At 41.1% G+C, this 22,468-nt stretch overlaps 1 protein-coding gene across 2 annotated transcripts in view; it reads left to right on the forward strand.

The window, feature by feature from the left end:
- The first annotated feature begins 2,365 nt into the window (after positions 1-2,365).
- The window catches only part of kitlga (kit ligand a), a 29,056-nt gene continuing 8,953 nt past the window's right edge, over positions 2,366-22,468 (forward strand). For both annotated transcript variants that reach the window (XM_053427361.1, XM_053427363.1), the window contains exon 1: positions 2,366-2,773. In XM_053427361.1, coding sequence (XP_053283336.1) covers positions 2,759-2,773 — 15 coding nt within the window. In that variant the 5' untranslated portion in view covers positions 2,366-2,758. The remainder of the gene's footprint in view (positions 2,774-22,468) is intronic.

Raw genomic sequence — 22,468 nt, forward strand, 5'->3', positions numbered from 1 at the left:
TGTGTCCGGCGAGTGAGTCTGGTTTGGCGCATTCCACTTGAACGCCCCTCGCCGACCAACACATGCTTCACGTTGCGGTGGTTAGGCGGGTATTGCTACGGTGAAACGATAACGTCTTCTAGCAGAGTGTGCATATCACCTTGGTTTTACTGAATGTTCGATCTTTGTTTTTTTGGAACACGATCTTCCCGTCCAGAAGGTCCTCAGGTTCATCAGAATTATCAGAGCTGCCAACTTTTCAAAAAACCTTGGAGTGAGATTTTGTCAGGGGTGACCAACATTTTGCCGCGCACACAGCCACACACGTTGGTGGCTCAAATATCAGGGAATTGTTGGAATTTGGCGTTGTATCCATGTTGTTCGCTGCATTCTGGTGGCCTTTGGGGCCCGAAGTCGTTGATAGGAGCGGCCGACTGGAGATGGACAACATTGGTTACATTCTGTGACGCAAAGACATAGCTGAAGGTCCACCCCCAGGAAATGTTGGTTTAAGTAGATGTTGTTTCCTGCATTCTAGTGGATTTTTGGGTGGTATGCTAAAGATGTGCAATACCTGAACTTCTTCTGATTCATGTTCCTCTGATCATGACTTGTAGGGCCTTCTAGCCTTGAGCTGAACATTCAACCAGAAAACTATTGTTGTACCTCAATGACCACAATATAGCCTAATTAATAGACCTTTGTTTAAGATTTGACCAAGGTAGGTTGATTGACATTTTGATTACAATGGTTTTCAACTAATTCTGAACTGAAACCTAACCTATATTTTAAATAATTGTATTCTTAAGAGCAGTTAATGATTTATGTTCGCCTCCCACCACACTTTCCATCAGACAAAAAAGTGCAGCAAATAAAGTGCTTAAACAGTAGCCTTTTTAAGCAACACAATGGACCCTCTTCCCCAAAATAAAATTTGTCTGGAGCCGCAAAACATATTTGATAACAAAGCTAATAAAGTTTTATATAAAGTTATACTATACTAAACTATGGTTTGTTGCATTTATGAAATTATCGAACAACAATAAAGAAAACTGTTGACATTTGATTGATATTTTTACCTGTTACAACAAAGGAAAAACCAAACGCTTATGAAGAGAAGAAAATACACAGGCAAGTGTCGGCCTACTTTGAAATAAATTAAACACAGACCTTTGTAGGGTTATTTGAGTCCTCCCCGTATTTGTGGAAAATGTATGAAATAAGAAGTACCCTATTTTTAAATAAATAAAAACATATAGCTGCAGCCTAATAGCTTAAAAATATATATTTTAGTTGGCGAAATATTTAAACGAAAAGTGAGAGCAGGTCAGGCTGGAGGCGGACACAGAAACTGCAGCTCGGTAGAAACCAACTGTAGCTTCTGCTCTGATCAAGACGCTGAGCTCTGATCAGCTGAGACCAGAGAAACTCTGTGTTTTCACTGTTTCCACTGAGCAGCCGGTGAGTCAGTGACCAGCTCCTTCACGTGAAGGAGCTCTGGTCTTGTGTCTCTGAGCGAGTGCGCGGGGCGGGGGGCGGAGCCTCGGGACCGGTGCGCTATCTGGGGCACACACACACACACACACACACACACACACTCGCCCGCTCCTGGTACTTCATGACGGCCTGATACGATGATGTTTTAAAAAATGATCGTGACTTAGTCAACCACCAACATTTTCGTCTCGTCTCGTCAACAAGTTAAAATAGATTTAGTCATGCGCTTCACTTCAAAGATCCAGGTTTTTTTTGGCGTGAGAAATTGGATGTGTGGCGTGAGTGCGTGTGAAAACATGCAAAAGCGTGTGTCACACGGCGGAAGCGTGAGAGTTGGCAGCTCTGGAATTATCCATGTTGTTTGTTTGTTTGAATGGCAGCTGCCGTCTGACTGCATTAGAGCGGCAACTAGTGCAGAGGCGGCGGAATTGGAAGGTCCTTCTGCGCATGCGTTAAATGCGTTAAAAAAAAAACCGAATTAATCCTGTAATTTAATCATAACTTGTTAACGCGTTATTTTTCACAGCTCTATATAAAACACATGCTATTCATGAAAGAAAGATGAGTGAGTGTTAGAATGTGTTTGTGTGTGTGTGAGAGAGAGAGAGAGAGAGAGAGAGAGAGAGAGAGATGAGCATGTTGCTTTGAAGATTAAGAATAAAAAAACTGTCATTTTATATCTCAAATGTATATTATTTGTTTAGATGTCCTGACTATCCCGTGAAAAAGTAACTTTTTTCTATTAATATTGGATCTATTATAATGATTAACAATAGGAACCCGCTGTGGGAAAAGTCTGCTATTAATGGGTTAATAAAAGCGCCGCTGTATTAAAGTAGGTATTGAGCAAGGCGCCGTGCGTGGCAGAGAGCGCGCGCTTTCTGCAGGCGGACAGACGGCCGCAGTGGTGAAGTGAACCCCTGCGCGTCGTCAGAGGGCGGCTCTTTGACTGCTTTTTACGCATCATTAAAACCAGGCTTAACTCCCTCCCTCTGAGCGCTGTCCCTCTCCGCCGACGCGAGCCCTCAGTGTCTGGATTTATGTTGTAGATAGATGGGCTAGATGCCACACGTCATAGGCCGATCGCCAGCAAAAGTTCATAGTTCGATTCCCAATTCTCACCGTTTGTCGTCGTTCGGGCTCTTTTTTCCCTCCTCTGCTTGGATACTATTGACTTAGGCATTGGATATGTGCACACAAGATGATGACAGCCCCTTTCCCCCTCGTAGAAGTAAAATAAAATAGGCTTTCGCACACACTGGATTTACTCCTGTCGTTCCATATGAAGAAGTCAAAAGTAAGTGATTCTTTTGTGGCTCTTTTTTCCTTTTTCTTCTAGAAGAGATAAAGTGTGTGCGCCGCGCCGTGACTCGAAGACGCGGGACACGTTGCTGCTGCCGCCGCGCGACTCCTCAGATTTAACCAGAAAGACTCGACACGTTCTTATCTCCAATCCCTTTTTTTCTTAATGGACTTTTATAAACAGACACATCGGGATTCGCGTCCACCTGTCCGTAGTTTCTGCAGCGTGCTTCACATCCATGTCTCCCTCTGTCCGTAGCTCAGCCTCCCGGTGCCGTCCTGGTCAATAGGTTCTTATCAGCGCCGTCAGTCCGCCACTCCGCCGTGTCTGCGCTTTCTCCTTTGGTAAATGGTTGCAGGTGTACGCAGGGAGGTTGGTGGGGGAACTCGCACTAAACTCGTCCAGTAGTTTTCGAAAAGCCGCGGAGGTGAACAGCTGCTCTGTTTATAATTTGAGGGAAAACGCATGGAGAGATTATCCCACGCGTGGAGGTGCCATTTGGTCTCATCATTTGTCCACCTGTTGACACATATTACTGACGGGTGTTGAACATGAGGTCGTGATCCTGCTCTGCCTGATGGCGTCCGGACACGGGACACCGGTCCATCCTGGGGATAGAACCACCGGCCAGGCACCACCTCTCACCTCTGTCCCCCGCCTGCTCTGCGCCGAGAGCGGCCGCTGTCTTCTGAGTGCTCAATGCGGGCTCACCTTAGGCTCTGTCTGTGTTCCCTTACGCCATAATCTGTGGCCTGTCACTTGGCTGACCTGACAGGCTCAAATTGAAGACTAAAAGGTTCCTAAAGGTCCCTGTCATTACCAGCGGCAACAGCGGGGAGGGAATTATTTCCACTTTGTGTGAGTGTGTAGGTGCGTGAGAGTAAGGGAACGAAAGTGTGTGTGTCATTATGGTAAAGTTGCTCCTGCAGACATCCACTGTAGAAGAGAGAGATGGTTTTGAGATCTCTGGCCGGTGTCTGCCTTAGGTGTGTGTTTGTGTGTATATGTGTGTTGAGTTTTTCCACAGTCCAGCTGTGTAAGATACACCCACACAGCTTTGAATTCATAATGGAGGCCGACTTTGAAGATGGGTGTGGTTCGACCCATGAGCCCTGAGAACTTGTGTAATAATGTGGCAGCATGGCCTGTAGCATCATGGGGCAGATGGGCTCTAGGTATTCTAATTTGCGAGGATCAAAGAGACTCCACACACCTCTGCCTGAGAGCAGGCGGACTCATCTCAATCACTGGGCTGAGGTCAGTCTTTATACTTGAAGGTTTTATCCTCCATCAGTTGCACAGGTGATCACTGACTGTTATTAACCAGAATAAATAAATAATACTAATAACGTCTCTGTATTCGAAAAACATAACCATTTTTCATTTCTTTTAAAATCGTCAAGCTCAATCTGCGATGTGGAAGCTGGCTAATTAATATGTAACGTGTGTATGTGTGTGTGTGTTGATCGCATATTAAGGAGGTGTGTTTACCAAATTTCGACAGGTTTAGCCTGCACTATACCCCCCAGGCTGTTTAACTGAACCCTGCGCATATCAGTGGTTTGACTCATCTCCTAGTGTCGCTCTCTCCTTTCAATGACTATATCAGATAGGATAAAATTAAAGGATGTGAAACATATTAATGCTGCCATAGCATTGTGTGTCTGTGTGTGCATGTGTGTATGATCGTGCATCTGGGAATACGTCTTTGAAGTTTTCTGGAGCGAGGATGGGCTTTTTTGCATCCGTGCCGCCGTTAATCCTTTTCTGAGCAGAGTTTCCTTTCTGTTTTTTTTAATGAATTTATACAGTAAGTAAGGCTGATTGCCTTGGCTGTACTAACTGACACCTTTCATCTTTTATTTACTTTCATGGCCACAGCCCCCAGCGCGTTTCACTGTCACATAATCACATGTAGAAAATATGTAAAGGATTTGTCCCAGTTTTCAGGGAAGAAGACTAGAGAAAGAGTCGTCTTCTTCAAGGATGCACTGCTCCGTGGTTAGTCCTCTCATTCTTCCTTTGAGGATAAAATGGTAGATTTTAATAAAAGTATAATATATATTTGGTATTTGCAGTAAGTTAAAATACACGTTGTGAATGTCAATGGGTGTCAGCGAAGGAGAAAGTGAGCACGTCTAGACCTTGACACCTCCACAGATCATTTGGCACCAGCAGGGAGCGCTAGTTTTCCGATTCCTGCATAGGAGAAAACAGCTGCCTGTCTCCGTGAGGGAGTCATCACATGTGGCCCCCCCCCCCCCCCCCCCCCCCCCCCTTGGTCCCTCCTGAACAGAGACAAGCCTCTTTTGCACAGCCTGTTCAAGGCAGGAATGTTAAAACTTTATTCAGTGCGTCAGTTTGCTTTGTGGAACAGACACAAATGGGCAGACACCCTGGTTGTTGACCGGCCGAGCTATTTGCCCAGGTTTCACTTTTCCATCCAGCGGAAGGAGCTCTAGGCAGGTGAAGTGAAACTGGACCAGGATGATTTAGACGGTCCCTCCTAAATCCACAGGCCGACTGCTGGCATGATGGCGGCTCAGTTCGCTTCAGCTGTAAGGCTGAGGTTTTTCAAATGCGCAGTTGTTCGAGAGCCGGCCGGAAGGAAAAGCATTAAAAGAGACAACAGACCACTCGACATCATCAGAAAAATGTTGTCACATGTATTGAGAATCATAAAGGAAGTATGTGTTCGTGGCAAGCAGGGTGTTGATGTGTCAGAATTACACTCTGGGAATCGCAGCTGAAATAATCAGTCATTCAAATGTAATATAATCTAATCAAGTGAGTCACAGGTTGATGATTGGTTTTGATTGTGTAAGAATGTGATTATATTAACCGCAGGAAGGGAAACATAAAACATGAAATCAGGGCTACTCTGAATGCTCCTGTGTTGGAGACGTTCACCCCAGAGCAGGGCAAGGTTAGCGTTGGAGCTTTGAATCAAATAATGAGTGCATGTGAAGTGGATCTCCTGACTTAAAGATCACATCAGAACATTGTTCAATTTGCTTTGCGTTCTCCTAATTAATATTATCTCTGGGATCTGTGAACCTCGGCTCCTGGAGGGGATTTATGTTACCTTATTAGTGCCAAGTGCCTGAGCCAGTCAAAATCAAACACTTCCTAATGTTCTCTGATTGTCAGGAGTTATTTCAGTTTGCATCAGTGGTGAATGTTTGTTTTTCAGTACTGCGCATCAGCACATGTGCTTATTTCAATTTGAGCTTACGCCCGACTGCACGTCTTCCCTCCAGTTAACCACTTTGTGCTCAATGAGATCCATCACTGTCACATAATTGCGTCTGCTTACCTGCTTATAAAATCACATGTCCTTAATATGTTGTGTATTTTGGATCAAAGAAGTTTTTTTTTATTGGCTTCAACATGCATTTAATGACAAACAGATGTCTTTTAAATCATTTATACACATTTCTCTGTAAATCACCTCGACCCTCAAACACTATGGAAATCCTGTCATTTAGATTCTTTGAATAAGTTATGGGTGTCAATGCATGTTCACAGGGAGAATTAAGCATCTGATCATTGTGTGATGATCGACTCGCCAAAGGTTGCTGGGGTCAAAGAGGTTCAGTCAAATTGATCTCCCAGGGTAACATGTTATTGGTCAAACTACAAGCAATTTGCTTGAATTAAGCGATTTGTTTTCATGCATTCTGGGCAGGCAGAATTTGAATACCTAATAGTCCTTGGGTGTAAAAAGAGCAGCTTCTTATCAGTAAATAATATACAAGATGTTTTGGAGGTTTAAGTTCAGATCTACGTTAAGTTCTAGGTCTTGAGCAAAATAATTCTCCTAACAGCAGAATTTTTTATCAAGAATTCCTTTATTTTTGAAGGTCTTGTCTCTAATGAAAATGAGAAATTAGCCAGCCTTTGACTGTATCATTACCCATGACAAAGCCTGCGCAGTTAAACAGGGTTATGGAAAATCCGCTTTTGCACACAAAGCCGATGTTTGATGTTGCTTTGAAATCTTGCCTCATTTGCGCCATCCTGCTGGAAGGTGCAAACTGGAGGACAGATGAGATCTTTCCAGTTAATTTCTGCAGCAACAAGACATTAAGTGTGCTGTCACAGATCCATCGAATACGTGCCCAGTCTAACTTTAACCCTGCTCCAAAAAGGCGTCACTTTGACTGAGCCTATTTTGCACTGCACGCTGCACATTTCCCTCTCCTGACTCCCTCTTGGTGTTTTAGCTGCAGATGATTTCTGTGATGTTTGAAATACAAGACCACTAAGACCATATCTCGGAAACATCCCTCGAAATGTGTCAGATGAGGTTAAGCGTGTGTGTTTGCCTTTGTATGGAGTCACAGAGGTTTTCGAATATAGCCATAAAGCCATACAGGAGAAATAAAACACAGCCGATTAACTCCGACAATTTTTTAAACACTAGTGATTGATAGTTCGGATATCCATAAACAAACACTGAGGTCTGTCAGTTTGGAACTCCTGCAGACCTTTTCAATCTGACGTGTGCAAGACTGAAATGATCTGTCGGGTTGGTTAAAGATTTATTAGACCTGGGTTGGGACTTGTCTCTGTTCCACAGAAACAGTTGGTTGGTGTCATGTGAATGTGAACATTAATGGGAAATCACTGTCACATGAATGTGGCACACAACCAGTGCCTGGCTGATGGGTCTGTTCTGTGGGCTGGCAGGACGTGTGAACCAGAAGCCACAGTGATACATCTGTCAGAGTCAGTTACCAGCACTTTACAAGGAGAGTTCTTGTCCTCTCTTCCCTGAAGTATACGAATCTGTCTCCTCTATGAAATGTGATATAAAATTCCTAACACCACGTTTGATTCTCTAGATCCAGCCTCCATGCACTGATTCAGTCGGTGAAAGTCTGTCCTTGTTTAATGTTAGTTCTATAACATTAGAGCAAAGCCACACATCAGTGATATGTTTTCAAATTGTTCCTTATTCAAGCACATTGTGTACTTTAGAAATGTTAGACAATACAAATCTTTACAAATTCCTATTACTTAGACCTCTGACCACTGACGTGACATGGGGACCTCAGGGGCGATCAGATTCCATTGGCCCCTGGCTCCACCTGTGGTACCTCCCCTGAAAAAAAACTAATAAAAAGAACAATTGTTTTGTTTCTTTGCAAATTAAATATCTATTGGATTTGAATTGTAGGTCTGATAGTTACTGTGCAGTCTTATTCTTATGTCATTAGATATATCCATATATTTTTGTATATTAAATAATTACTCAAATAATTGTAAAAAATAATCAGCAGATTTTTTAATATTATATTATTGGTGGTTGCTGCCCTTGCTTACGGGGACTCTCCCTTGTTCTGGGTTGATTACTTCCTGTTCACTTCAGTTTGACATTGTACAAAAGACGATAATTCACTGAAGTTCTGTTACTCATATTTGACAAAACATCAGTTCCAATTTATCGCACCTACCTGATCTCTATACAGGTTTTGTCCTCCTCTCTCCTCAGTGTCTGAGTCCCCGAGAGCGATGAAACACTAATGTCAGAAACCTGGCAGCCACTTCCCAGGTGCATCAAGGGCCATTTTAAATATGTTCCTGTACGGCCTTCTCAAGTGGCACGACAACCCAATGCATGAGAGAAGATTGTTGTCTGTGGTTTCTGCTTTGGCCAAGAGACTTAATTGCACAGTGTGAACCAGCTCTGGATTCACTGCGCTTCTTTGAAATATGAACATATTACTTCTTTTTTTTCTGTCCCTGCTTGAGAACATTCTAAAACATGAAACAGCATCAAGAGTGACTTTAAATCTAGTTCAATGATTCATTGTTGTGCTGTGTTTTTTTTCATGTTTCTGTGGCGTTTCAATCGGCTGTATAAAAGTGGATGGGTGCAGTAAGCGGTGGCGGTTTAATTTCTTCGCAGCAGTAGTTTGCCAACACACAACAACAGAGGCCCATCATCTGGTGAACATGATGAAATCTGAAACAAATTGTGGTGTGATTGGTTGATTATCATCTCCATTTTCCTGCGATAAAACATCTAATTTAATTAGCACACTCATCACCCCGTGGGCTCAGGCCCTTTTCCATGCTGCAGGTTTTTGTAATTGGCATGTTGCCTTAAACTCACATAAACCTCAGAGGCTCGAGGTCCCATATCACTGTAGGACCTCTAGATATTTTTGAAAAGACCAAGTCATCCCCTAAGTGAATATTCCACCCTGCTAAGAAATCCAGTCGCTGCTGGAGGCCATTTGGATGTGTTTGATTTGAATCGTGTTCATCTTCATGCCAATTAGTGCATCCGCTTGCTAGGAAATTGCAGTTTCCACATGAGCCACTCTCCCTCGCGCCACGATGAGATACTAAGGAGGACACTTGATGCAAAACATTAGAAATGGTTAGTCATCGCTGCTACTCAGCAAACATCACTGAGGTACATTGGGTTTTAGTCATGTGCAACTAAAACTGCTGGATGTAGCTTCAGGGGCGGTTAGATGCATTTTTGTCAATTTTGGCGTCTGACTGGTCGTGTGACTTTGACATGTTTTTTTTCTAAACTAAAGCAAGAAGGACTCTTTTTTTATTGACCAGGTGTTTAACCCTGATGCTAACTTGGTTCTCTCCAACACTAGTTAGAGAAAATGTGTATTTCTCTGAAGCCTTTCTTCTTTATTTAACAAAACGCCAAAGTTCAAGCAGCCATAATTGGAAATGTTGTGATTAAAAACTGATATTGTTTGATGAAAGAATAAATACAGAAGAGTGCAAATTCATTCAAGCATGCAATATCAGTGGTCAGGACCGGAATGTTTTCAAAACTGTATTACAGATACTTTTTTGTATAAGGATAAGGATAAATGAAAACTTCAAGGTTCATATTTATTTCGGTACCTTTTTTGCAATTTAATTTATAAGGATGTGATGAAGCCGAAACCCGTAGGGGAAAAACAAAATTATATCTATGACAGATTCTGATAAAGAAAAAATTAAATAAATAATAAAGCAGTTTCACAATGTCCTTCCTTGATGTCTCATCCAAATCCCCCTCCTGCAGTTAGTGCATATAAACCAGATCCATCTTCACAACTTCTTGTTGACACAGTAAGGAAAGCTACTGTAGGCCTGAACATAAGGGGGTCATAAAATGGTGCTTTTCCCTTTCAAAGAAAACAAGAGAGTCACCAAGTGCATTTTATCGTTCTCCTCCCACTTTAAAATTTGTTCTTAGTTGCAAGATTCGATTTCCTGCAGGATGCCAGCATTATGACTAGATTGAAGTGGAAGCATCAGTAGTTCAAGTTAACAAGTCCTCTAAACAGGCAGTTTGGTCCTTTCATAAATTTTAGGCAGTGATCCCCCATGTGTGGGAAAACAGAGATACTTATTTTCACAGCGAATAATAATTGTCAGTCCAGCAGTTTGACAAATCAACAAAAACAGTAATTCTTTGATCACACGCTGGGTCTCACAGACAGTAACCACCGCTCCATCTCACACAACACGTCTGGGGAAATTCTTCTCAGGGAATATGGGATAACAAGATCTCGTTGAGCCAAAGGACACTTGGCTTGTAAACTAAGTTTGATATAAGAATCTCGTTTACGTCCCAGAATATACTTCCCCGGGATTGTTTTTACTCTCAGTTCCCATTGTTTCTTTAGCTTCATTTTATTATTATGTTTTCAACTTTAAAAACCTCTAATCCTTTCCGGCTTGCTGACACTTTGATAATATTTGGTTGAGAGGCTGCAACATTGGGTTCACGCTAATCTTTCAATGCCTTTTTTAACACAGCGGGTGTTCTCTGTGATTTCGACCAAAAGCCATTGTGAGGTCTGATCTCATTAGAGATTTCTATGCCAGTTCTCCCTGCAACATTTGCTTATACACAAACAAAACAAAGCGTTTTTTACGTATATGAATTGAACCATTTCCTGCTTGCACAAATGTATCGTCAGCTCTAATGATCGCTGTGGCTGCTTGCTTGTTGTTTCAAGCACCAGCACTATTAACTGGTTTAATTAATCTCAGCCTACGGGATGTCGGCCTCTATCTGTTCAGCTGTTGGGGATTTTCTCAGAACTGTGTTGCATTACTCAGAGGTCATCAGCAGAGTCCAACTTTCTGCGTGAGGTCACCATAACGCACATGCATCCTCCAAGGTCGTGATTTATTTCTTGCTATTTTTTTTCTCCATTTTATTTCTTGACTTTTTGCTCAGCTGCCCCTTTTAATCCTTTACAAGCAGGGATGCACCGATCCCATCTCAGTCTTGATCAGATCAGACTTGGCCAGACGCTGACCTTACTAAGTGGATCAGGTATCAGGCAGATCCAAGTTCAAAACAGTTCTACTCTATCAACATCATAAAATTCACTCTTTGTGCTCTAATAAAATTAATTTTGTCACGTCAGACCATTTTCTAGAGACGTCTAGAGCAAAATATTGTCATTCTTACCCCACTGAGATCCATACTGTGAGTTAGACCTTTATCACATGGGATGGTATTCATACCAATACAATTATCCATACCATTTATTGGTCTAGTTCTTTATGGTTTATTCTTTATCACAGTTCTGTGTGGGAAACAAATGAGGCTACACGTTTTTTTTTATGGCAACACAACAGTTTCACAATCCATGACTCTGCACACAGTAAAGGAAAAAAAAAATGAATGTGGCTTTTCTTTGAAAAAGCTCGACTGTTTAACTGCTGTTTTTATTTAGGTGTTTTTAGTCAAAGAGAAATAATCTGCCAAGCCTGCCAGCATGGCGCTAATGTTATTTATACATCACATATTTACCCTTGGTGGGGAACCCCTTGCTTGGTTGAAGCTGTGGCACTCGTGTCTATAACGGCAAACACATGGCAGTCCTGGAATTTAAGCCGTTGTTATGTAGAAAGAGATTTCAGCATATTTCTGGTGTTTCGCCAATTTACAAACTAACAAAGCTTTTGTCATCTTTCTTTATGAAATGAAGACACGCTTTGGACCGATTGCTCCTCTGGACCATGACTCAATCTTCTTGACGCAAGTTTTATATCGCTGCTTTGCCTAAGTGTCAGAAAAACACACTGGAAAAGAATTAAGAAGCTCTGACTGATATGATTCAGACGGAGTAATGGGTCGAAAATTTTGAACTGGTTCCCAAGTGCTGGGGAACTGCCGTGGAATACTACTACGACCCAGCTCAATATGTCTACTGTCAAAAAAGTAAACTCAGGGACATTCATTTAAAAAGTTGTAGAGTTTAGGAATCAGAGTTTGTATATGGACAGGAATAAAACTATTTGCGGAATCTTTGTTTGCAAGTTGCCCTGTCTGAAATATTCTGCAAAACTTTTAGATACTACTACTCAACCAAATACTGCTGTTGCACTGCATTACCGTTAATGCTCTTCTAGAAAATGTTGACATTGTGAAAGCTACATGTGTGTGTGTGGACATATGCTAACTAATCATCATGTTCATCCAGAGATAAGACCAAAGATTGCAACAGACTCGTCAGACAAGGTTCCCTTAAAGCTTCCGCATAGACATTCTATACATGTCGGCGTAATTGTCTGGCTCCTCTCTATTACCGTGAAGTCTGATTTGTTAGTGCCAGCAACTGTAAGTGAACCCCTGCAGACAGAAGCTGCAGTAGACTGAATGTTAGATACTAATTTGATTTACACATGAAATAAGTGAGCTCTAGTCGCTCAGAGATCGAGTGGACATCCAGTACCAAGGCCTTTGTTATTTTAGCCTCTTTGTTGTGCCATTCGATTGTCGGAAAACAGAGTAAAAAGGTCATATAGGCACATTATATTTCAAGGCGATGCGTTTGATGATAACTAAACTATTGTTCTTAGTAATGTCAAAAGTCCTTTTGATAAGGAATACTTCTTTCTTTATTGTCTTATCTCTATCCTTTTTTATGAGGCAAAAATAGCCTCTTGAATATTGAAGGCTTCGTTTGTAGTCTGTTCATGGAGATGTTAAATATTGACAAGCGAATGAAAGGTCCAACCCGGTAACCTGTGCCCTTGAAATACTAGTCGTAAACAGTGTGCAGTAACGGGTGGGAATCTTCAAATACACAAGACAAAGTAGTAACACAGAAACAGAAACAGCACCCATAAAAAGAAAAACCTTACCAAAGGATCAAAACAAAGCTTTGTATGAAACATTAATTCAAAACCCTTGATTAACCTTAGCCTGGATGAGCCCCTAGAACATCTGGATAGCAACAGCAGCCTGGTATTTTCTTTGCAGAGCCATTATCATCCCCTGTTTTAATCCTCATTATGAAACATGGCAACTTACATCACATGGCGAAACTCAAAACACTATTCGGGGCAAATGGATCTAATATCCATTTCTCTGACAAGCAGCATGTTGCTATGGCAGGCTCATGTCATGCAAGGTCCTGTGTTACACTTTTATGAGATTATGTGGTTAAGAGGGCCACGAGGCCGGCGGTCTGAAGAGCCTGTTCAGCTAATGATGCCTCGGGTTCAAAGTGACAGTGAAAAATGAGATGAGGGAGAGGAAGGCTCGCAGGCAAAGAGAGCCTTAATGCACCTGACAGAGACGAGGGCTTCAATTTGGAGGGGTGTAACATCCCCCCTGCTCTTTCTGGTCTGACACCAGCTGCCTCTGCTGTGGAGGGAATAAAAGTGGTTGATTTACGATGTTTTGGACACAGCGGCAATGTTGTTTTCAGGATTTAAAAAACCCATGAGAAAACTTTTTCAGCATGGCAAATATACTCCTTCCCTCTCAGTTCAGCTTAGGCCTCACATCGTCGCAAAGATGGTGTCAGGGGAAACATTCAAATGAGTGAGTTGAACTCTTGATCTTGAGCTCCCTTTTCTCACTGAATTCTGCTGTTTATTGATATGTTTGGCCCAAGCTGTGTATTGGGAGTCCACCAGCATTTTTGGAACTTGTAGAAACAAGATCTGTTTGTTGTTGCATGAGTGTTATTTAACCGAGAGGTTTTCCCATCAATGTCCTTGCTGCAGTGAGACAGCTCATGATAAGATTGGAATCACAGTTCCATTTTGCATTTTGATTTGATCTAAGTGTGATGTCTACGTTTCTCTGGAAGAGTATTATACTAATGAAAGCATGTGAATATTGTTCACCCACTAGGAAACACATTTTATAATATTTATATTCCTTAATCAGGAACTAGTGCATTACTTACAAAAAGCTTTACTCGCATAATGTGCCTCTTGTAGACTACATTTCAGACTAGAACAATCTCTGTTTGCACTGTAAGAAAACCTTTATTCATTTAATCTGCAGCCAATGAAATATCCATCATATAGACTGACTGTATTTTCTGAATGTTAGTATTGACAAATGCACACTCTGATCCCATGCGTAAATGGTAAGATGGCTAAGAACACATTGCTTTTTCTCAGCAGCAGCCAGTTAAGCCCTCATACCTTGAAGCCACAAAGCCACAATCCTTGTGGTACTTTGAGCAGCTCTTACATGACAAATGACATAAAAGGAAGCCTTCATGCAAACGTTATATTTTTGCATGAAGTAGTCATCCTCCAAACCATGGGATTCTACATCAAATTGTTTCTCCACTGTAGGAATGTGACTTTCACAAGTGGTCTTAACATCTGGTGTGATGAAATTGATTAGAGACACGTTTTAACAGCCAAAGCAATTTGCAAAAGCTTGAAACAGGTTTTAACAACAGCAAAACAACTTGGAAATGCCTGTAAGATCCTCACACACACACACACACACACACACACACATACAAGCAGATCTGCTTCCCAGACAAACCATGCAACCACATTTAGGTCCTCAGTATCAAGTCACATGTTTCATATGTACGATTCACTTAAATATTGCTTCCACAAAACCATCAATGCAGGTCATTCACTGGCCAGAAATACTTGCATTGCTTGAAATCCCTGGCTTTAATGGCAAAAGGAAAGAAGGAGACATTTTATTGGAGATAATTTGCCCCTCTGATGTTTACAGTAAGGCTTCCTTCTTCCTGGTATAATTATTGTTGAATTTGCTTGATCATTCTCTGTGAAACCACAAGTCGATAAATGCATTTAGTGCAAAGCTCAACAGCATATAGTAACAACTTTAGTGTTTCTACCCTGAAGTATTTAAATATAAACTAATGATAAAACAACAGTGTTCAGGCTGTGTCAAGAGTATATTATTCTCTCTTTATTTGTTTTTCTGGCTCCAAAACACCGATATCAATAGTTCTGATGTTGGATGTAGCTTTCTTGTGGCTTGAATGAACTTATAACAGTGCATCTGGTTGTTATATTTCTGCCTCAGTTGTCAGATACTGAAATTCATTACTTTCTTTCCAGCGTCCTTGTACGCAGTCACACTGCCTCTATAATTTGTTAATGTCAATATTCACATAAATATCAATTCATATTTACGGCATCTGTTCAATGCATAATATCTAGCTTATAAAGAACAGTACTATACAGTATGAAACCAAGAATCTTCGGCCCCTGCAAATATTTCACGATTAAAAAAAACTTTTAAAACAAATTAATAGATTATGTCAACAGAAATGATGGAATGCTTACAACTAGGGCTGAACGATTTGGGGAAATAATCGAATTGCGATTTTTTCCCAAAATATTGCGATTGCGATTTAATATGCGATTTTTTTATTTTATCCTCTTTTTCCCCCCAAAAAAACCCCGTAATGAATGATTTAAATATGACCAACACAATATTAGATACATTTACTGTACAATATTCTTTCCTACATTTTTATTTAACTTCTCATTACATTACATGTCATTAAGCTGACGCTTTTATCCAAAGCGACTTGCATTTTTAGAACACTCAGCATTTATGAGGGGCCATTTTTTTAGGGGTTCAGTATCTTGCCATGGACACTTAGGCATGCAGATGGGATAGAGTGGGATTCGAACCGGCAACCTTTTTGTTGCAGAGCACCCGCTCTATCCCCTTGGCCATGCTCATTATAGAAGCAAGAACAACAAATCGGTTTGCATTTATGTAATTTAATCAAAGTCATTGTAAGTATAACCACAAGCCATGCACTTTTTAAAACCTGTGTGCAAAATTTACCATCTTGAGAAAAACATTTTTTTAATTATAGGTGTGTTACTGCTCCCAAGTCAGTAACATTGCCAGTGTTGGGAAGGATACTATCAAAACGTATTCCGTTACAGAATATAGAATACATGCCTAAAATGTAATCTGTAACGTATTCCGTTACATTAACTAATCTGAGTAACATATTCTGAATTCTTGGATTACTTCCACATTGAATTGCATTTTATAAGTGTAGGAATGCGGCGTTGTTATAGTCAGTGGAGCAGCAGCAGTTTAAGCTCTGTGTCCGCGGCGGGCCAGCTGGATGTGCTGGAAGGGCAGCTTGCGGATCAGTAGGGTAGCGATTTTCAGGTCCGCCGCCCGCACCGTGGTCACCGGTGAGATGAGCTCGCTCTGTGTGTCCGACACGTCGGCCGAAGACTTTGGGACCCTTTAGGTGATGCAGCCTTGCTTCGCTATCTTCTGGATCGGAGGAGTTTTGTGGTCCCGCAGCATTCTTGCTGCGGGTGAGGAGAGCATCCCAGAGCCCTACTCTCTTTCGCACGTTTTAATCGCGCACACTGCTATTAGAAAATCGCGTTTTATCATATCGCGATTTTATCGCAAATGCAATTAATCGTTCAGCCCTACTTACAACCATTTATGTTTGAGACATAAATTGATCAGATAGACTCAATTAAAACTCAGGTGAAAGATAATATTCTCGCTTTATTCTTCAGTCAACTACATAGTGTATCTGTCAATGTCACAAACGAACACTTCCTGAAACCCGTTTCAAAGTAAAGGCACTCCATCGTTTCACTTTCTTAATCCATCTACTTATTCTAAAGGGGCTTTGATTCTTATCGAAAGACTGGAAGATGCACATCTTCATACCGTAGGGTCCTGACATTTAGTTTAATACATATCCGATTGTTTTGAAAGAAATGCAGTAGGTAAACCAGAATGCCGCCAACAGATCTAGATTTAGACAAATTGATACTGAGAGAGGAAGGAGTCAGCAGTTTTTGTTTCTTCTGTGTGAAATCCCTGTTGAACACTGGAATTGATTTCCGACAAATGTCTGATCTTGTGGAGCAGTACTTGTAATGTGTTATGTTTTAGACTGCACACACTCTAAGTATATCTAGTATGGGAAAGATTAATCTCACAAAATAGATGAGGCCTTCTTAGCCATTGCTCTTCCTAGTTTATTCCGGCTGAGTTTCAAGATGATGGAATTTTCTGTATGGGAAACTGTCCAAAACCAAATTGGCAATTACTTTCTCTATCTTTTCACTAATTAGGTAATGGTTCTCCAGCCTGTCAACTTTTGTAAGCTTATTCATTTTATTTACAGTGTGATGTTTGTTTCACACGAGGAGTTCGTCCCTAACAAACACACTTAGCAGGGGTAAAACTAGTGAGGGTCAGCGTACGGTTGGGTGCTTTTTCCCATACCATGGAATTGCGGCAGAAGCCAGTAAATGTAAACACATAAACTGGTCTTTTGATGCAACTTGAAGCTGCCATGGTTGGCCCATCTCTTTTAGTGTTTGTACCAAATGTGCAAATCCAATGTTTTCAATGTCATAAACCCATGTTATCTCAGACCTAGCCTATCCCTTTTGCCTGGTTTGCCACCTGCTGGCCGCTCCCACCTCCTACCAGTTGTTGTATTTTCTTTTTGCTCATTGCCAAGCTCTGCAAACCTTTTGTTTGCATAGCTAACAATTTACTTGCCTGCCTTTGTACTGTTGCCTTCCTGGTTAGGTTGTTTAAGACTTTTAACCTGCCATCACTGAAACCGCTGTGCTCTTTGGGTCCTGATATTCTTGGAACCTGAAAGAAGCAAACATGAATTGACCTCAAACCTGAACCAAACATTTGTTTGCTGCTGATCTAAAGAACATAACTCCAAGCCAGTACAGGTTGGTTCTGTCCAGGCACGTGCACAGATAGACCCCTAGTGGTGCTCAAGCACTGGCCCTTTTGCCCTGGATGAGAAAAGTGCCCTTCTCCTGGAGCCCAATTTTTTCTTCATTCATCAATATTTAAGAATAAAAATTACTCTCTCTTTCATCAATTCCCCCCTAATGTGTTTTGATATCTGACAGGGCATTTATTTGAGTTCTTTTGAGAATTTTGCCCCGACATGCTCCGCGGCGCTCACAATTTGGGTATCTGGATGTCTACCGTCCCAAAAACTCTGGAAAAAAACAACTACCGCGATTTATTGTGGTTCTTCTATGTCAGAAATGATACGCTAGAGTGCGTCGAATGGGATTACGAACAAAATAAACGTCATAGTCACACCATGCCCATTTAGGGAGTCTCGCTACATGGCCTTGGAAGAGCGAGCTAACGCTAGCCGGGCTCCCCCGGCCCGGTTAGCTCGCTAGCTCCCTAGGCGCTCCCCCCGGCTAAGGGAGCCCGGCTAGCGTTAGCTCGCTCTTCCAAGGCCATGTAGCGAGACTCCCTAAATGGGCATGGTGTGACTATTACATTTATTTTGTTCGTAATCCCATTCGACGCACTCTGCTCCCACTGCGGGGCTGCACTGAGGAGCTGGGGCTCTCGCAGCCAGGCTCACCGGGGGTGAGGGGGGCGGGGCACTCAAAACAGGTCAATCTGAGGAGGGCTGTTTTAGACAGGGTAAAAAGGGTGCTGTTTTAAATGATCCTTGTGGTATTTTGATCAGAATATGTTACAGACATTTCATTAAGACCCCAAGGAACCATAAACTGTGGTAAAATGGGCATAATATGTCCCCTTTAAAATCGTAATTAATGAAATGAAAGGTAGGTCTTAAGGTAAAGGTAAATTGTGGTATATTATTAGTGTAATGCTGCTTATGCTTCAACTGTGTCAGAAAACTCAAAAAATTGTGTGTGTTTAATACATATCCGATTGTTTTGAAAGAAATGCAGTAGGTAAACCAGAATGCCGCCAACAGATCTAGATCTAGACAAATCGATACTGAGAGAGGAAGGAGTCAGCAGTTTTTGTTTCTTCTGTGTGAAATCCCTGTTGAAACACTGGAATTGAGGTCTTTGTCCTCAAGACCTCAGTGTGTGTTTGTAACAAGCTTTCTTATGTAATTCAGTTTGATGTAGCACAGTTAATTCTAACTGAAGCTGCCAGGTCACTACATCACAGTGGACAAAAAAACGTGTCAATAAGCTTTATTCTCACTTATCGGTGTAGGCGTGAGACATTGTTGTACATTATAGCCAGAGGTGGTATCAAATCTATTTGCAGGCGTCTCATTTTAACCAGGGACATCAGCATGTCACTTGCGATTGCTTATGATGTTGATCTTTTGTCGCGTCAGGTGATATTAAACAACACAATTGCTTATTTAAAATTAGACAAAGATCCTTTTGTCGATTTGTTTGATTTGCATTTTGTGCATCAATAACTAAAATAGTTTGTTATTTGTGATTTGTATCAAGTGTCTCTGATTTCATAAATTATCATTGTGTGCAGAGGCTGAGGCAAAGCTAATGAATCACAAGATGCCCCACACGTTTTGCTAAACGCTCCTACATTATTGTTTTATTTCACGGTCCCAGTATGCCATTTAAGGATGTTTTGTTTTGGCTTAGAAGTAGAAGCAATGTGGAATTGAATTACATCCCCTATGTACTTTAAATAGTGTTTTTCCTTTGGCTTTTCCTGCTGTTAATGGAACATTGTTCTCTTCCTGCTGTGGCTCTGTTTGACAGATATATAGCCATAGGAGGAATGTGGGTGGGGACGTCTGCCAATATTTGAAATAACTGATCTAAATCATAACTCGCAGGGAAAATGTAGGTGGCTGTGAATGAGAACCAACAGGTTCCTGCACAACAGTAATTATAAATTTTACATTTATAAACTCTAGTTTATAGTACAGGTAGAATGTGCCTGAGGGGTAGACACCCACTGAGTTCAATTTGTTAAATACCATAAAGCTTTATTCACTAAAGAGGATGTTCTCTTTCAAGTCTGCTGATGTGTTTTAGGATGATTCATGGCTGGCACTAATTGCTGTTGTATAATAAAGCCTGATTGGAACAGAAAATAGGAGCTCAGACAAATGAAATGCAATTGTTAATGTACAATAAGCATTGGCTTCATGGCAAATACAACTCCATTAGGCAGTGAAAACCCTTGGGACCATTGGCAAAAACTCCTTACAACACCTACGGGTAGCAAGTGCATCTTAAAGATCCCCTGTGGAGTTTCCTTGCAAACACATTTTTTTTTACATTCCGTGTTCCTTGTTTGAAGGCATTGTGTGCATGTGTCTGTATTTGTGGCATCATAGGGGTGGCAGGAAGCACACTGCATGCAAGCTAGTGGAATTTTGTCCTCATATATGTGTGTTTTAAGTTAGAGCTAGAAACATCGGTCCAGAGAAAACATTTTGAAGGCTTAATTTTTTGCTGGAAACTCATTTTAAACATCTGTTTACAGTTATAGATAACATTGTTACCTAAGATGGTTGGTAATTACAACAAATTATAGAATATTAATTATGCAAGTCCCAATTTTTTTTTTTTGTTAATCTTACTGAAATTCACTTTATACATACATACATACATACATACATACATACATACAACATGTGTATAGGAAATGTGTGTGTATAACAAAAATTTACTTTACATATCAATACTCTTGCCAAATAGCAGCATGACAAAAGCGTTTCACATTTCAAACTAAAATCCCCTCCTACTAAATAAACAGAGGCTCAAGATCAAATGCAGATCATGACATTCAGGTCAGGACTATATCTTACGTCTTATGAAGTTGAAATCTAACTGTCAGAAATAGTTTTATCACAGCTTCACCCAATGTAAACCTGTGTGATGAGGTTTGACAGCTTTCCTGTCAAAACAGCATCAACTGTTCCGACATGAAGGTAGAGGATTAACCCAAAGCGGGGTTGACAAGTTCTAGTACAAAGTTAATTGTCCCTTTCAGGAAAATTGCTGTAGAGGCACACATAAAACACATTGGTCGAAATCAGGTCACAGTTTACACAGTGGTCCAAGACTTTATAACACACAGTCTTATCACCAGTAAAATCAATATCTCAACAATATGTGCAAATGAGCAATTTGTGCAACAAACAATCCATAATTATTTGTTATTCACCATGTAAATGGCAGCCGGGATGAAGGAAACCTTGTATATCTTCGTTCTCGCGACGGACCACTTGAGAGGGCGACCTGAGGTCAACCGTTCAAACTGTGACCTAAGGGAGTGATCTAGGCTTTTCATGGCTGAAGTAGACTTCCTAAGTATTTGCTTGTTGTATAAGTCTGTCGGCTGGTGGCCAGCTGGTAGCCAACTGATAGCTAGCTTTGTGGCAGCACCTGAAGACAGCTCACTAGTGATCCGAAAAAATGCAGGTCTGACTAATTCAAATAGAAATGAAAGCAGATACTGTCATTTTCAAAAAATCGAAAATAGAGTCTAATGTTTCTCTTTTGGAATAGTGGTATATGGTTTCTTCTGGAAATATCCTTGATAAGAAAACAGAACAAACGCAATTTCATTAAGCTCTGAAGAATTAGCCTGACATGAGTTCTAATCAGTCACTTGTTGCATTTTGTTTGAATTAATACGTATTCCGCATGTGTTGTTTATAAACAGATGCAGTTGGTTCCAACAGAGATAAGACTATCAGAACTTTAGGACAGACACAAAGTAGATCCATGAATTGTCCTTAACCATGAATATACAGAGAAAGGATCAATCGTCTACAAAAGTGAACCTGTGAGTGCTGTTTAATACATGTTGATACAGGTATGCATCCTGCTGTTGTCCCTGAATACATCCAGGAATATTTTGGCAGGAATCAGGAGGAAACACAAACGAGACAGATGAGATATGAAAGACGAGGGTAAAAAGGTAGATCATGACAACAAAGTCAGATGAAGAAGAGAAGATATAATCAGGATTGACGAAATTTGGGCCCTGGCATGTAAATGGAGGGACTTTTGTGGGCGGTGTCATTGCTACAGGAAGATACTACCGATCTCATTGCTACCACTGGTGGCTTTTGAGCAGTTTTTACTAACAGTTATACATCTGAGTGGAGAAAAAAGGAGCTGGAGGACCTTCTGGTCTTAGTATATCATCCTTGGAGGTGTATCCCACATTGTTGAACGCATATCAAGAGGGTAAAGGGTGACACTACTCAAAGCTGAGTAGGAGGGATACAAACTGCAGGATGTATGTAAGGTTCATAGGGGTCATAGGCTGTTGCTGCTTTGAACTTGTTGCTTTGCAGCTCACTGATTATGTGTTGCATGTTGTCGGTCACACAAAATTATTTTAAGGGATAGGTCTCCCAAAAATGAAAATTCACTGATTGTCTACTCACCACTACGCCGATGGAGGGGTAATTGAAGTGTTTGAGTCCACAAACCACTTTGGGAGTTTCAGCAGTAACTAGGAGGAGGATCACAGCGGACATTTAGGCCTAAACACGGTGTATATGAGAGCATTTTGAAACAAATCTGAGTGTCAGGGCTCACAGATAACGCCAAAAGAGCAGCATGGAGGTTTCTTTACATTTAAAGAAGTAGTCACCATTTACTTCAATGGTATTGGCTGCAACACTATCCCTTTAAAACTTTCAG

The sequence above is a fragment of the Pleuronectes platessa genome, chromosome 7, assembly GCF_947347685.1.
Source record: "Pleuronectes platessa chromosome 7, fPlePla1.1, whole genome shotgun sequence".
Classification (NCBI taxonomy): domain Eukaryota; kingdom Metazoa; phylum Chordata; class Actinopteri; order Pleuronectiformes; family Pleuronectidae; genus Pleuronectes; species Pleuronectes platessa.